Below are 17729 nucleotides of genomic sequence, written 5' to 3'. Positions count from 1 at the left end.
GTTTTGGTAAAAAAACATTGAATAAAGTTCAGTTGACAGCCTGCAGACAGATACACAGGTTCCAATAAAATTCAGGACCCCAAGGGTCCGCCCAGCTCTTGAATTGTTTAAAATAAACATGTAATGTAGTAGTTAAGTTTTAAAACGGCTTCTCAAAACTGGTTAGTTAAGGTACAGTCATTTATGAGAAATATATTCGTGAAAGTGATTTTCGCCCTCTCAAATCGTCAGCGGAAAACTGTAGCTTCGATATCTATCAGTTGTTATAAGTTTGTTCTCACGGTCGACCCAAACCAAGGCCAAGAGTTTATTCACTTTCTTACCGTTTATTACAGATAAATAATGTAGTGTGAGTTACAGAAAATGTTGAATCGCTGTAATTTCCATTCGTTTAAATAACAATAAAACCCTATATACACTTAATTTCTTTCGGAAGAAACCTCCTCTCCCTGCCTCGGGCAGCCTTCTCCCATTTCTCCACTAACCAGTTAACTTTAATGTGAGAAACTAATTTGCACCCAACCTGTGAATGCCTTCACCTTCAGGTAGAAGAAACACTGATTTTAATGCATTTTTGCAAATAAATCATTACAGTTTAATCACACACGACTCCACACAGACACACACCCATGATTTATTATCGTTAAGCTAGTTTCCTCCTCCCCCAGCGTGAGATAACCAATTTTGCTACGTGTGGTGTCTTAAACATTAACTTCCTACGATGCAGATTTGTTTACTGATTATCTAAGACGATAACGACGATTACTAAGGCAATAACACTCTTCCGTCTCCACCTTTATTGCTTTTGGGAGGAAGAAAATCAAATAAGCGAGCACGCAAACCCAACACCAAACAAAAAATTGGCGGCGTGACAATCTACTCCCTCGGCACTCCTCTAACTCCTGGTAGCCTCCATCGATGCACTCGAAAGCTCGGCTGACGCTGCCTGGCGCTGGAACCAGGAAGGCGGTGAGCTTAAACTGAAGCAAGTTCGGAGGACGCCGGCGGCGCCCAGATTTGAAGGAACGTTTCTAGGTCTGTGGAGCCTGCAAGTCAACGCGAGGCCTGAGGCCGAAGGCCCGGACCCAGGTGATTCCCGCATCGGTAGCCCGGGAGGCGGCGCCTGCGGGTGCGCGGTTCCGAGGCCCTGGTAGGCTTGAGGCGGCGCGGGGCCTGGCGTAGTCCGCTGGGAAGGCGGCGTGGAGTCGGGGTGGAGGGGGTGTTGGGTGGCGGCCGCGAGGCGTGCTGAGCGGCACAGTACGCATGCGCCCCGCACCTGGCGCTTTCTGACCCTTTAGGTCCGAGCTGGGGCCTGTGGGTGGTGGGTGCTGGGTGGTGGGTGGCTGTAGGATTGCGTGCGGTCGCAGGCCTCAAGCTAGGCCCTTGGTCTGGAGGTGGTGAGGGAGAGTTAACTAGCTCTTCCTCCCATTCCTCCTTCACCCCCTACTCCCGCCACACCTCCTTCTCCATTCCCAGTGCCTGGTCCTAGATCACTGCTTTGGGTTTCTGTGTGGTTGGTGCTTCGTCACTAGCTCTAGGTAGGGTGGAACGAGAGGGAGGCTGCCACCTGGTGCACTGTGCCCCACTCACTCTGCTGTTGGTACTTTAGATCCACCTGCTCTTTCAATGTCTATCCTCCTTCCTGGCTCGCACTCTTGCTTAGGTGAAATAGACTTAACTTTCTTAACATATGAATCTATTCACCTTATTCGCTTCTATTTCTTTGACTTCAGAATTTGTGGCCTGCTGGTCATAGAGTAAGAGCACATGGCTACCCTTAAGCTCTGTTTACTTTGGTGAGCGGTTATAATGCACTGTTTATACGTGTTGCCGGCTCATGATTTTAGGTCAACCTTAATGTAATTTCTATCTCAGAGGTTATATATCTTTAAATGTACATTGCAAGCCTAAATTTTTTGTTAACTGCGTTTTCAGAATTACCACTAACCTATTAGAGTTTCAGCTGACTAGGTACTAGGTATTCAAATAAATTCAAATATATTTTGCGTTACAAAACAGTATTCCAGCTGTCATTTTTGGACTTAGACATAAAAGCTCTAAGAGAAAGAGTTATGCAGAGTTGTCAGGTTTAAGGATTTGAACAGATATGATAGGTGCAACCTTGTGGGGAAACTGTGTATCCCCTCCAGCTTTAGAGCCTATAGGTATTCACTTTCTTTGCAGGCAAAGGAGATTTCCTGCTAAGTGGTAACACTTTACTACTGTATGTTCTTCAATAAGAGAGCTAAAAATGTTGGAAATAGAAAAAAAAAATAAAGGCAGCTATTGATTGGCCTTACCAACTCCACCACTCTTAACAAAGAGTTGTGTTACGAGTTGGAAAAGTTGTGTAGTAAGATTGTTACAGTAGATGTATAGATATATTTTCTACCTTTCAAACCACTGGGGAGAAATATTTATGACTGATAATGTTTTTTTTAAAAAAGAGGTGCTAGGGGGCGCTTGGGTGATTCAGTCAGTTAAGCTTCTGGCTGTTAAGATTTTGTGGGGCCGCTGTTAAGTCAGTTAAGATTTTGGCCCTAGTCATGTTATCACTGTTGGTGGGTTTGAGCCCGAGTTGGGCTCTATGCTGATAGCATGGAGCCTGTTCGGGATTCTCTCTCTCCTTCTCTCTTTGCCTCTTCCCCACTCATGCTCTCTCTTTGCCTCTTCCCCACTCATGCTCTCTCTTTGCCTCTTCCCCACTCATGCTCTCTCTCACAAAATAAATAAACTTTAAAAAAAAAAAGATGCTAGTCAGCAAGTTTTTTGTGAATGGAGGAGTGTTTTGACAATTCTGTATCTCTTTTGAATTTTGCTTTTGAATTTTTTCTAATTTGCTTTCAAATTAGAATTTTACCTCAGTTTTTTCACTGTTTTTGCATGATTCTGTACTTGCTTGCAGATTTCTTCCTATGCTAAAATGATATTTTTACTTTTTTTTACTTTACGTCTTTGAGGTGGATTTCCCATTGACATGCCTGTTCTTTTCTTTTTTCTTTCTTTTCTTTCTTTCTTTTTTTTTTTTTTTTTGCCATGTGTCCAAGATAAAAAAGATTGATATACTAATGAATGAGTGGTGGAGAAATAAACTGTCATATCCTCTAGGAATCTTTGTTCTAACTGCATGTTTTCTGAAAAAGGTTAATTGCTTTTTGTACTTTTTTTAATAACTAGACAAAGGAACTATTTGTGTATGCCTTGAGCTGTCTTTTGAATGAGCACATCTTGGCTTCACATCTTCAATTAGTCACTTAAACTTTACAATGAGATGTTTTTGTGAATTGATGTCCTGCTGTAGTCCTTACCTGTCCTGGTTTCAGTTCTGTAGTGGGAGTATTTGGGTAAAGTTTACAACCAAGAGACTACAACCAGGAAGTACTAGAAAATAGAGGGAAGACAGAAAACCAAGAGCTGTATGAGTTCTGTTCCTGTACTTGCCTTTTCTGTTTATAGATAGATTGAAAAATTGTTAGCTTGTGGGACTCTTAAAGATCTCTGCCCAATTCATTGTTGCCCTTATCAGAAAGAGTTATTAATGTGTTTTACATGTACTGTACCTTAACGATGGAGTTAAGTATAAAGAATTCTTTCTTACTAGGAGTGTGTAACGTGAGTAAGTAAGTACTCATGAGTAAGTATTTTCAATTATATGCCAATGATATGAAAATCCAGAGGTAAGTATATATATCTAGGGTGGTGAGTACGATTTCAGAACCTGTCATTGATAGAGAAGACAATTTTTGGATCTCTCTTATTTGCTTTTAGTGTTCACTTTTTCTGAATAAATATTTGAAGCTAACTGTAATAAAGAAATATAGTGGCTTTTGATATCTCTTGATTAATTATACTTCAGTGGAATTTTTCTGAAATGTAAATGTGTTATTTGAAAATACATTCATAGTTTTGTGACATGGTTTTTGAACTTTCTTTTACTTAGTTCCTCTAAGGAAGGATTTTGTATCTTTCATTAACTTTTCTGGGTTAAATGTAATCATTCTTCTACTGGGGTGCATTATGTTGTTTGAAATTAAAGGAAAATTTATACCCACCTCCTATTCTCTTTCTTTTTTTTGCAGTCAACAGCAAGGTACATAATTAGATCTGTGTCATGTTCTTTCTACTTCTTTATGCCTTACATAGGGACTTAATAAGCTGGGCAAGAGTGGAGAATGGCAAACTTTCTAGTTTTAGGATTCCTTTACAACTCTATTTGTTTATTTGTTTAAGTAGGCTCCATGCCTAACGTGGGGCTTGAACTCATGACCTTGGTATCAAGAGTCAGATGCTGTACTGATTGAGCCACCCACATACCCTGGATTCCTTTATACCCTTGAAAATTATGGTGAACTCCAAGAACTTTTGTCTATGTGGGCTGTATCTATAAATACTGCCTTACTAGTAATTAAATTAGAAAATTTTGAAATGTTAATCCACGTAAAAATAATAAGCCCATTACATGGTAACAAATAACACATTTGATATGAAAAATAACTGTATTTTCCAAAACAAACTTAGTGAGAAAAGTGACGTTATTTTCCATTTTTCAAATCGCTCATGTCTGGCTTAATAGAAGACAGTTGTATTCTTAACATCTGCCTCTGCATTTAGTCTGTTGTGATGAGTTGTTACGATTAACGTATAGGGAGAAAATCTGGATTCACAAAGATATGGTATTTGAAAAATAAGTATTTTAATAGCCTTTTCAGATAGTTACTTCTTTGATACCACACCAAAACATGACAAGTAGTAGTTTCTTTTTTCTTGCTTTTCTTTCTTTTTTTTTTTTAAAGTTTATTTATTCACTTTGAGAGAGAAGATCCTAAGCAGGCTCTGCAGTGTCAGTGTGGAGCCTGGTGTGGGGTGGGGTTCAGAGTCACGAACTGTGAGATCATGATCTGAGCCAAAACCAAAAGCCAGACTAGACTCTCAACCAACTGAGCCACCCAGGCACCCTGACAAGTAGTAGTTTCCTTAAGGTTGGTTGCAATGTGATATTTGAAGCCATATCAATGACTTACATTAAAATCTTTTGGTTTGTCTTACACTGTGAGTGGATTTTTGTCATGGATTCTGTGACATCATGAGTGGGCCTTTGGGAAAATAATGGTTCACTGAGTTATGCATATCTTCTAGATTTTTACCTTATTATGTAATTTTTAAAAATTCACATTTGTTAATATCACTACTGATCTCATCAGAGAAATCTTTAGTAACTGGGAAGCTGTCAGTCTCTCTTGGTGGATACAAGTCCAAAATTCTAATTTTTGCTTGAGAGCTAAAATTTTATCGTTGGCAACAAATGTCAGTTTTCCTTGAAGTGAAAGACTCTTCGTTCATTTCTGGGAAGATGTCTGCCAAATACTCAAGTCTGAATAATCATGGTTAGTTTTTTAAAAAATAGTGTTTTAGGGCACCTGGGTGGCTTTAATTGGTTAAGCGTCTGACTCTTGGTTTTGGCTGAGGTCATGATCCCACAGTTGGTGAGATTGAATCCCATGTCAGGCTCTGTGCTGACAGCACAGAACCTGCTTGGGATTCTCTCTCCCTCTTGCTCTCTGCCCCTCCCCTGCTCATGCACGCTGTCTTGCACATTCTCTAGTAAACTTTTTAAAAACTGGTGTTTCATGACAAAAGCTAGTTCAATTTGAAATTCATTTGTACAAATGCTTGTTCTCAAGGTATCCATTATTCTTTAGTATGCAGCAGCAGGTAAGTGTATTTCCCATTTCATCATACAGAATATTAAAAAGATGTGTGCTCAAGGGTTGAAATTTAAATTTTTTGTAATGTTTATTTATTTTTGAGAGAGAGAGAGACAGAGTGCAAGTAGGGGAGGGGCAGAGAGAGAGGGAAACAGAATCCAAAGCAGGCTCCAGGCTCTGAACTGTCAGCACAGAGCTTGATGAAGGGATCGAACCCACGAACTGTGAGATCATGACCTGAGCTGAAGTCAGACACTCAACCGGCTGAGCCACCCAGGCACCCCTGAAATTTAATGAAATTAATGATTTTTACTGCTTTATCAAGGACATTCTTAAGTGAAACTGCCTTAAATTTTTTTTTTTTTTTTTAAACTGTGTGTTGCAGTGAAGAATATAATGACTACTACTAGTACAATTGGATGCCATTGCCTTGATTCTTGTTAAGGCTCCAGCAGTTTTGCCTACTATTGCTTTTATTTACATCATCAGTGCAAAAGTCAACACAGTGAAAAAGGGAAATCATGTTTCAATATTATAATGAAAATAGTTTTGACTTCTTGGATCCCTGAAAGGGTCTTAGGGACCTGCAAAGGTCTACTAACTCCATTTTGAGAATTGCTATTATAGTGGGCAAGGATTTTTGTCACTTGCTCATTGATATATCTCTTATACCTAGGCCTGTAATCATCCTGGGACTTTTCACCTGTGTCTAGTGTTAGATTTTTTTTTTTTTTTTTTTTTTCTTTTTCTTTTTTTTTTCTTGAATCTGGGTCATCTTTGTTGGTTTACTCTCTACTTTTGGTGGAGCACATCGTTTAGTAGCTTCCTAAGAAAGGGTGAGTGCAAGGTATAGTTTTGAGACTGCATATTTGAAAGTGTCTTTATTCTGATCTGTTATTACATCAGTGATTGGGTCTTAATATAGACAGGTTGAAAATCATTTTCACTTAGATTTGTGAAGGCAAGTGCTTTTTGTTTTCTGTGTTGCTGTTGAGAAGTCCTTTGTGATTCCCCCCATTTATTTCTCTTTGGAAGTTTCTAGGATCTTCTATATATGGCTGGTGTCTGAATTTTTCTGAGATATATCTGGTGTATGTCTTTTATTACTTCATTGTGCTGGGGATTTAAAGCAATGTCTTTCAATTCTGGAAATTCTTTTGAATTATTCTTTGGATATTTTTATCTCTTTTCTCCCCCTCCTTTTTTTTTTTTATGGAATGCATATTCATTGGAAATCCAACTTTCTGGATTGATCCTCTTTTATTTCCTTTTTTTTTTTCTTTTAATTTTTTTAACGTTTATTCATTTTTGAGAGACAGAGAGAGAGCATGAGCGGAGAAGGGGCAGAGGGAGGGAGACACAGAATCCGAAGCAGGCTCCAGGCTCTGAGCTGTCCACACAGAGCCCGACGTGGGGCTTGAACCCACGAACTGCGAGATCACGACCTGAACTGAAGTCGGACGCTCAACCGACTGGGCCACCCAGGCGCCCCTTTAATATTTTATTTTTAAGTAATTTCTACATCCAGTGTGGGAGTCAAACTTAAAACCCTGAGATCGAGTCACATGCCCTGCAGACTGAGCCAGCCAGGCACCCACCTCCTATTTTTTTTTCTTTCTACTTTCTTCAAGTCCTTTGACCTTATCTTCTAACCCTGTTGATTTGTTTTTGTTGTTGTTTTTATTTTAGACACAGAGTGAGAGCATGTGTGCACATGAGCAGGGGAGAGGGGCAAAGGGGGAGAGAGAAAGAGAATCTTACGTAGGCTCCAGCCCTATGCTGGGATCCATCCCATGACCCTGGGATTATGACCTGAGCGGAAATCAAGAGTCTGACGCTCAACCAACTGAGCCACCCAGGAGCCCCTACACTATTGTATTTTTTATTACAAATTATCATTTGTTTGAATTTCAAGCTTTCCTGTTCTTTGGATGTTCCTCCTATTGTTTGCGGGATCATCTTCTCATATGTTTCTGAGGATATTAACTGATTTTTTTCTGCATGTTCCCTGTTTACTAAAAGTTGCTTTTTTTTCTTTTTGTTTTGGTTCTGTTTCTTATGATGAAGGCTTTCATCATGTGATTGGTTATCTTTTGTTGTATAATCACTAAAAGGTTAACAACAAAAAAGGTTACAGAGAAAAGTTTATCGTTTAAGGTTTGGACTTGTTAACTGGTGGGTTTGGTTAAAGGGTGATTGGGTAAGGGCCTGGCCTTTTTTTCAGAGGACCTTCAAATATTTATTTACCTTTTTTTGGCTACCTATCAGTTTTTGTAAAGAATCTTCTGCCAGAATTCTTGGATCCAAGTACACTGAGTGCTGCAGTATTTACCATTAGATTATAAACCTTCATTTTCCTTTAACTTTGGCATCTTTAAGTTTAGCATCTTTCTGCCCTCTTTTACCCTGGACCTGGTGCTTCATTGTTTCATCATTTTCCTAAAATAGACCATCTTTCCTGCCGGGACTGGAGAGGAGTAGTTACTTACCTGGTTTGGATGGGGGAGGACCTGGGAGATTACTTCTTTTACATTTTCAACTAATTCTCTGTATTTTAGTCTCATGACCCATTGTGCCTGCTCTGGTATCTGGTGTCTCAAATTCTTGACCCTTTCTGATTTTTGCTACGTGAATTGGCCTTTCTCTTGTTGGAATTCTCTGCAGTTGCTTGATATTCAACTTTCTTAGCTCTAAATTCTCCATCTGGTTTTCATTTACTAAAAATTTATTGACATATCTTGTCTACTGTTCCTGTTGTTTTCTCTTCTAGTCTCTTTATCCTTGTGAATTTGTACTTCTTTATCCTTTCACTCTCATTTTAGTATTTTTTTAACCAGATAAGATTATCATAAAAACTCATCTTAATTTAAATGGTTATTTGTGGGCAAAGAAACGTCATTAACTGTCTAAGGATGAAAACAAGAAAGAAAAAAACAGGAAATAGGAAGACTTAGGTGATCGTTATCATGCAATTATGTAACATTCTTTAGTGAAAATACACATACACACACAGACTTGGTTACATGTTATATATAATGGATATGTATATGTGGATATTTAAGTGTGTATATGTGTACATTTATACAGTCTATATATGTATACTTTCATAATTACAGTATTTGGAAGCTGGAAAGGGTCATGATCGTTAGCCAGTGCAATTTCATTTTTCAGTGAGGAAACTGGCTTTGATTTACAAGTGATTTACTGAAAGTTTCAAAACCAAGTCTTCCCAATATTTTAACTGTAAAATACTAGAACTATGAACAACTTGGAGGTTCAGAACTATATTTAAAGTCTAATTCTGGCCCTAGGTAAATAGCTTGATGTTTTGAATTAGTCCTGACAGCGATTTTCAAGTGGTATTGTGATTTTCAACTTTCAGGTGGTATTGTGTTAGAGTCAGGGAGGGGATGGCTCTCCTGACCATTCTGAAAACAAAGCTGTAATTTAACACAGTGCTTTGTTCATAGTAATGTTATTAACTTATTTTGAATAAATATTAAAGGGAATTATGAGATTTATTTATCTGCTCCATTAACTGTTTATCTTAACCATCACATAGGATGGATCTTGTTTTTATGTGACACTGAAAGATAGCTAATAACTATTTTAGTAAAATAAATGAGATTGTGTGTGAGACTAAAGGCTGAATTTAAGACAGGAAGCTTCTTATCAACTAAGTTAATTCTTTAATTTTTTTTAACATTTATTAATTTTTGAGAGACAGAGACCGAGTGTGAGTCGGGGAGAGGCAGAGAGAAAGGGAGACACAATCTGAAGCAGGCTCCAGGCACTGAGCTGACAGCACAGAGCCCGACGTGGGGCTCGAACTCACGAACTGTGACATCATGACCTGAGCCAAAGTCGGACCCTTAACTGACTGAGCCACCCAGGTGCCCCTCAACTAAGTTAATTGTTTTTTTATTTTTTAATTTTTAAAAAATATTTATTTATTTTTGGGAGACAGAGAGACAGAGTGCAAGCAAGGGAGGGGCAGAGAGAGGGAGACACAGAATCTGAAGCAGGCTCCAGGCTCTGAGCTGTGAGCACAGAGCTGGATGTGGAGCTTCAACCTGCAAAGTGTGGGATCGTGACCTGGGCCAGAAGTCGAATGCCCAACCGACTGAGCTACCCAGGCGCCCCTCAACTAAGTTAATTCTTAAGAATAAAAAAGTTGTATTTCTGTATTTTTTCTCTTTTGCTTACTAAATATACAAACATTACTATAGCCATATAGAAAATAGTGTAAAATAAAAACAGTTACCCAGTTTCATCGCTTAAATATTATCAATTATTTTCATTTTTGCTCTTACTCATATGTACATATTTTGTTAAAGTATAGTCTCTGGAGATATGGTTTTAATAATGCTATAATGAATATCTTCATGAATATATCTTCCTTTTAAGAAAAACTTTGCAGATATATTCTTAGAAGTAGGATTGCTTTGTCAAAAAAAAAATCAACATTTTAATGACTTTTTTTTTTTTTTTTTTTTTACTGCTTAATTGCATTCTAGAAGGATTTATACCATCAATTTATATAGGAATTAGCAGTATGCAGAGTTGACTGACTTAACAATAACCTCATCAACGTTAGTACTTTGCATTGTTTCAGTTTGTACTTTGTTGATAACTAATGAGGTTTTATCCATTTAAAAATTTAGTATTTTTAGTTAGGAAAATGTAACTATAAAAGGTAGTAAAATATTTTTTATCTTTAGGGAATGTGCAAGGATTAATGGTTGTCCCTAACTCAGATAGCGTATAATTGATAAGTGCAACTTAAAATATAAGAAAATTTATAATAATTTATATTCGTATCCCGTTCTCAGAATTGACTCTTTAGAGAGAGTTTTGAAAAAATTATGGACAAATTTAAATTGTTCATAAATTGTAAAAACAATTGATAATTCTTGAAGACTATACTAGAGCTACTTCTCATGTCTTGTCAAAGTGCCAGGTACATTTAAAATTTTACTTTAAGACTTTTTAAATTATTACAAAGTTCTACAAATATTATTATGTTAAATTTCATCCATTGTGCCATTATGCTAGAAAAAATTTTCTTTGAATTTACACTTACAGAAATGGGACGCCGGTCATCAGATACTGAAGAAGAAAGCAGAAGCAAGAGAAAAAAGAAACACCGTAGACGGTCATCTTCAAGTAGTTCTTCAGATAGTAGAACATATAGCCGAAAGAAAGGTGGAAGGAAATCAAGGTCAAAGTCAAGATCTTGGTCCAGAGATCTTCAGCCTCGCTCTCATTCATATGATAGAAGGTAATTTTTATAATTTTTACTTATTTAGTAATGAGAGTAGCATTCTTTAGTATTCATATGTTTTTTTGGGTCAAAAAAACTTTCAATTTTTTTGGGTAAAACATCTTTTCTTTTAGAAGTTATATATTTATGAGGGTTAAGTGCCAACCCAAAAGTTTTTTAAAATTTTTTTTAGTTTTTATTTTGAGTATGCTACATTAGTTTCAGGTGTACAATTTTGTGACTTGATAGGTTTATGCATTATTCTGTGTTCACCACAAGTATAGCTACCCTCTGTTCCATTACCTTGCTATTGTAATATCATTGACTATATTCCTTATGCTCTGCTTTTTATTCCTGTGCCTTACTCGTTTCATGACTGGAAGCCTGTATCTCCCTTTCCCTTTCACCCATTTGGCCCAACCCCTTATTCTCCCAAAGGTTTTCCTTTTTGCCAGGCCCAATCCATGGGTCTAGTGTCTGTCCTTTGTCTGTTCTTTGTAGACATGTAGATATAAACTGGTGTAGTTCTCATGAAATATCGTCTGATAATATTTGGAAGGATTGTATACTGCTGAGGACCCCTAACGTGTTAATTAGTAGCTGGATCCAATCACTAAACTATGCATCAGTCATCTGACTGTTAAAGAGGAATAACATTTTATCTCTATTTGCTTCTAGGAAAGAGTGAGAAGTAGTAAAAATGAGACGATTCTTTAGAATCTAGAAGATTTCTGTCTAATGCCTGTAAAATTTTTTTTATAGCAATGACACTTGATTATATTTTATTTCAGACGCAGGCATCGATCAAGCAGTAGTTCTTCGTATGGCTCTCGAAGAAAACGAAGTCGAAGTCGTTCAAGGGGTCGAGGGAAATCCTATAGAGTTCAGAGATCTAGGTCAAAAAGCAGAACAAGAAGGTATGCTGTAGTAGATATTTATCGCTGTTACAAAGCTATTTGTAACAGACTTTCCAAATTTAGTGATCTAAAGCAACAGTCATTTATGTTTTCATGATTTTATGATTTTGACTGAGCTCAGCTGACGGTTCTGCTAATTTCACCTGGGGTCACTCATCCTCACTGGCTTCTCATTCTCTAGTAGGCAGGACAGGGCTTTTTCACACGATGGAGAACATTTTTGAAGAATGTAAGAGAAGAAGCTAGAATTTTTCAAGATCTTGCCTCAGTGTGTTATAGAATGAGTTTGTGTCTCCCGTAAATTCGTATATTGATGCCCTAACCCTCAACATAGCTATATTTGAAGAAAGGGTCTTTATGGAGGTAATTAAGGTTAAATGAGGTCATGGGGTAGAGCTTAATCCTGTAGGGATACATGTATCTTCACATGGCCTTAAAAGAAGAGGAAGAGAGAGATCTTTTTCTTTCTCTGAGTATGCATTCAGAGGAAAGGCCACGTGAAGACACAGTGAAAAGGTGGATATTTGTAAGCCAGGAAGACAGCCCTTACCAGTAACCAAATTAGTGGCATCTTCATTTTAGAATTATAATAGCCTCCAGAACTGTGAGAAATAAATTTCTGTTGTTTAAGCTGTCCAGTCTGCTGGACATTAGTTTGTTATAGCAGTTGGAACAGACTAATACACAGCTAGACTAATACATTAATACACAGTCTAATATTCCACCTGTGTTTTCTAGCTGTGCTCAAGGGCCAATAATACAGAGAATAGCCTGTCTGGAGACAGTTGTACATTTGGGCAATGGTAGAAAATTTGGTTAAGTAGGATGGGGACTATGGTATTGACAGACTTGATAAAAATAGGCATTCAGAAATTATTGAGGGTTTTTGAGCAGAAGAATGTTAGGATAAAAACAGCATTTTAGGCAGATCATTTTCTTTTCTCTGCTTAGTTCTTCATACTAGTATTAGGCTCTAGTTTTAGGGACATATTAACAGACTGGTTTTGTTACCTAGGCATGAAATTTTGTAAGTTGTATGAATCTGAAGTTGGTTAATAGCAGTAAAGTTCAAATATTTAGCTTTCTGGCCTTGTGTTATTTGGCCTCAGCCTCTTCTCCTCTGTTATACTCTATGGATAAGCCACTTTGTGTTACATACCTTTTTTTTCATACATGTCCCTGAGTTGCTAGCTTTGTTTCTTTGAGTATGCTCTTCGGCTTTCTTGCATATCTTTATTTTGAGAAATCTTTCTATCCTTTAATGCTTGGTTCTATTTAACCTTTAATTATTTCTCAGTCCTTTTTTGATTTTTTTACCTTTTCACTCCCAAGTTAAATTTAATCCCTCCTTTCTTGACCCACCATCACCTGTGGCTCCTGATTTGTAACAATTCTATTTTGAATATTATGTTTTTGTTATTCTCACATATTGTAAACTCTTGCAGTGGCACCCTCTTATTACCTAGCAAAATGCCTTGCTTGGTAAACATGTCTTGATTTGAATGAATGATTAAATGGGGAAATGAAGTTAGGTAGAGAGCTGGGTTTTGTAGCAAGAAAAAGTTTTATTGTTTTATTGATTTGGAGAAGGAAAGCTGTTTTTTTGGATGTATTGATTTGTCTAAAGAGTCTGATTACCAGAAAACAGCTTCAATTGAAATTTCCCATCATTGGGAACAAAAATAATAATTCATGTTTTCTATGGTCTTTTTTAGTTTATATTTTCACATATACTTCCATATATTTTCACGTGCATCAGTCATTTAGAGTTTGATTTCAAGCATTAGGGTTTTAACATAAGAAACTTTTGTAACCTTTGGAAGGATTCAGGGAATTAGGGAGAACTGTCACTGATTATTTTAGCTTGAAGCATGGCAGCTGGTTGTTTGCTCAGAAGTCACTGGAAATTTTAAGTACTCTCTCAGTTGGTAGCACCAAAGTGGGTGGCTGTCAAGAAACCATTCACCTGGAAGGTGTTTTTCTGCCCAATTATCTACCTACACCTATCTCCAAAGGGGGGTCTGTAATTTCCTTTGCAATGCAAGGAAGACTTTAAAAACAATAGCAGTGATGTCTAGTCAACCACAAACTAGCACATATGCATTTAGAAATTTGAGTTTTGTAACTCAATCAGGGTATCATGCGTCGTAATACCTTTATTTTGTATATCAGAAAACAAGTTCAGAGGTTTATTCAGAACAACTTTTCTGCCTCTTGGATTGACACTTTGGCATTTAACTATAATAACTAAATAATCTGTGGAGTCACTGAAAAGTCTTAAATTTTGAGAAAGTACATTATCTATGTCCTATGCACATACTATTTTAAGAATATATTTTAAGAATTTTTCAAAATATTTGAACTAAATGAGTTTAATCTTGGTTTAACAAGAAAATTGAACAACTCATTCCTTGAACAGCATGGGTAATCAAGGCTATATTTTAAACAAAAGATGAAAGTAGTCAGTTTTTCAAAGAAAAAAAAATAGAATTCTAAAGCAAAGATGTGTTGTTAATGGTCTCTGTGCTTTTTAATAGAAATGAATGATTTCAGTCATGGTAAGTCAGATACTTCCAGAAAACTTGTTACACATGTAAAAAGTAATTGAAAGATGAAGCATGTTCTGAGGGATGGCAGGGGGAAGTCAAATGTGTGAAGTTTGTTGTGGTTTCCATGGATGAGTTACAGAGTAATTAGGTGATTATGCTTTTTAATATAATTGTTTTTAATGTTTGTTTATTTTTGAGAGAGAAAGTATGTGAGAGTTGGGGTGTGGGCAGAGGATTTGAAGCAAGTTCTGCACTGACAACAGCAAGCCCTATGAGGGCTCAAACTCACAAACTGAGATCATGACCTGAGCCGAAGTCAGACGCTTAACTGACTGAGCTACCCAGGCACCCCAGCTTTTTGATATAATTTTTATGTTCTCAAAATACTCAAGTTGTGACATATTTCACTTCCTTTTGCGACAGTGAGGGATCTGCTCCTGTTATTCACTGTATGTTTATTTATTTCCTCATTCCAGAATACACAGAAAGTACTTTTAGAATTGCTGATACATACCACTGTAAAAAAACAAACTTACAAACTAGGGTTAATATTTTTTGTGCTACTTTTTATCTTTACTGTGGGGGTATATAGTTCTCTTCCCCACTTCATTATGGTTAGTTTCTTCAAAGAGGTAGATTTGTTTGTTTTTGTTTATATTTCAAGTTTTTTTTATCCTGCTACATTTTAAAATTTTATTTGTCTCTCCCTTTCTTTTAGTACGTGAAATATTAATATGGTTCTAACAGATAGTACTATACTAAAAAGGCATATGCAGAGAAATACCACTCCCCTTTCTCCCTTGTATCTTGTTTCTAACCACTCCATAGGTAACTAATTCTGTTTGTATTTTAGGTTTTACTTTTTTTTTTTTTTTTTTAAAAAGAGCAAGAGTGTGTGTGTGCATGTGTGTAAATCGCATGCCTGAGACAGGGAAGGGGCAGAGGGAGAGGAAGAGAGAATCTTAAGCAGGTTCCATGGTCGGTGTGGAGCCCAATGCCGGGCTCAATTCCACGACCCTTGAGTCATGACCTGAACTGAAACCAAGAGTTGGGTGCTTAACTGACTGAGCTATCCAGGCACCACTCCTCTGTTTGTTTTTAAACAAAGTGGTAGTATATCCATGGTATACTATAGATATTCTTTTGTACTTTGGTCTTTTTGTTTACTAGTATATCTTGGAAAGCACTCCATGTCACTTAATAGTAATCTTACTCATTTTTTCATGGCTGCTTAGTTGCTCATTGTGTGGCTCTATCATAATTTGTTTAGCCTATCTTCTACATATGGACATTAAGGATACTTCCTATATTTTGCAGTTACTAAAAAGCTGCCATAGATAACCTTGTACATGAGAATTTTTATATTGTTGGAGGTATATTTTTAGGGGAAACTCCTACAAATCGGATTGCCAGATGAAAAGATAAATAAGTTTGTAGTTTTGATAGAAATTGCTAAAATCCTGGGGTGCCTGGGTGGCTCAGTCAGTTAAGTGTCTGATTTTGGCTCAGGTCATAATCTTGCGGTTTGTGGGTGGTTCATGGGTTTAAGCCATGCGTTGGGCTCTGGGCTGACAGTGAGAAGGCTGCTTGGGTTTCTCTGTCTCTCTCTGTCATAAAGTAAATAAATAAAACTGTCAGTAGTATGTAAGAGTCCTGTTTCCCAACAGCCTCATCAATAGAATATGTTGGCATATTTAAATATTTGCCAGTGTGATAAATGAAAAATGGTATTGTAATGTAGTTTTGGTTTTCATTTCTTTTTATCATAAGTGTTGAACATCTTTTTTTATGTTTGAGGGCCATTTTTCTGTCTTTTTTGTGTGCAAATTTTCTCTTCATGTCTTTTGGGTTTTTGATATTTTTTTCCTTTAATTTTAAAGAGTTACTAGATAATCAACCCTTTAGCTGTAATACATATGGCAAATATTTTCTCTTAGTCTTTCAGTTGTCTTTTGATTTTGTTCATGCTACTTCTTGGCCATGCTGAAGCGTTTTTATGTGGTCAGATTTATCACTCTTCTCTCAATGCATCTTTCCTTACCTTCAGAATATAGAGAAATTCATTCCTTATACCCAGATAGGAGTTCACTGATGTGTCTTGTTTATTTCATTTTTTACATTTATGTCTTTTATATATTTGGATTTGTTCTTGTCAATGATATGAGGTATGGATCTATTGTTTTTATTTATTTATTTTAATTTTAATTTGTTTTATTATTATTATTTTTTTAATTTACATCCAAATTAGTTTGCATATAGTGCAACAATGATTTCAGGAGTAGATTCCTTAGTGCCCCTTACCCATTTAGCCCATCCCCCCTCCGACAACCCCTCCCATAACCCTCAGTTTGTTCTCCATGTTTATGACTCTCTTATGTTTTGTCCCCTTCCCTGTTCTTATATTATTTTTGTTTCTCTTCCCTTATGTTCACCTGTTTTGTCTCTTAAACTCCTCATGTGAATGAAATCATATGATTTTTGTCTTTCTCTGACTAATTTCACTTAGCATGATACCCTCCAGTTCCATCCATGTAGTTGCAAATGACAACATTTCATTCTTTTTGATTGCCGAGTAGTACTCCATTGTATACATACACCACATCTTCTTTATCCACTCATCCATTGATGGACATTTGGGCTCTTTCCATATACTTTGGCTATTGTTGATAGAGCTGCTATAAACATGGCAGTGCATGTGTCCCTTTGAAACAGCACACCTGTATCCCTTGGATAAATGCCTAGTAGTGCCATTGCTGGGTCATAGGGTAGTTCTATTTTTAGTTTTTTGAGGAACCTCCATACTGTTTTCCAGAGTGGCTGCACCAGCTTGCATCCCCAGGATCTGTTGTTTTCTTTTTTCAGTTGGCTGTTGTCACATCACCATTTATTAAAAAGTCCATCTTTGCCCCAGTGATTTGTGATACCCCTTTTATTGATGTACTCAATTTCATTACTACTTACGTCTTTTTTTTTTTCTTTGACTTTATGCATATTCCAGCAGCCTGCTTGTTCATTTATGCACTGGTACCACACTGCTAAGTATAGAAACTGTATAGTATACTTTAATGTTGGATAGGGCTAAGTCCTCCTTTGACTTTTAACTTTTCATTTTCGGTGTTCTCCTGGCTATTACTTTCATGTGAACTGCCTATTTTTTTCACACAAACTTTGAAATTAACTCATTTAGGTCCATTAAAAAAGCTTTTGGTGTCTTTATTGAGATTTTATTAAACTTATGAATTATGGAGACCTGACATCTTTATCATGTTGAGTTGTTCTAAGAGGAAAGGGATGG

The 17729-nt window shown here is 36.9% G+C and overlaps 1 protein-coding gene across 1 annotated transcript in view; it reads left to right on the top strand.

The window, feature by feature from the left end:
• Positions 1–900: 900 nt before the first annotated feature.
• The window catches only part of RSRC1 (arginine and serine rich coiled-coil 1), a 414695-nt gene continuing 397866 nt past the window's right edge, over positions 901–17729 (top strand). Inside the window, exons 1-3 of the mRNA XM_078432217.1 lie at positions 901–1089; positions 10791–10986; positions 11760–11885. Coding sequence (XP_078288343.1) covers positions 10793–10986; positions 11760–11885 — 320 coding nt within the window. The 5' untranslated portion in view covers positions 901–1089; positions 10791–10792. The remainder of the gene's footprint in view (positions 1090–10790; positions 10987–11759; positions 11886–17729) is intronic.

The sequence above is a fragment of the Panthera onca genome, chromosome C2 (genome assembly GCF_046562875.1).
Source record: "Panthera onca isolate mPanOnc1 chromosome C2, mPanOnc1 haplotype 2, whole genome shotgun sequence".
In the NCBI taxonomy this organism is placed as follows: domain Eukaryota; kingdom Metazoa; phylum Chordata; class Mammalia; order Carnivora; family Felidae; genus Panthera; species Panthera onca.
Note: the sequence above shows the minus strand (reverse complement) of the source record. Positions and strands in the feature narration are given on the sequence as shown.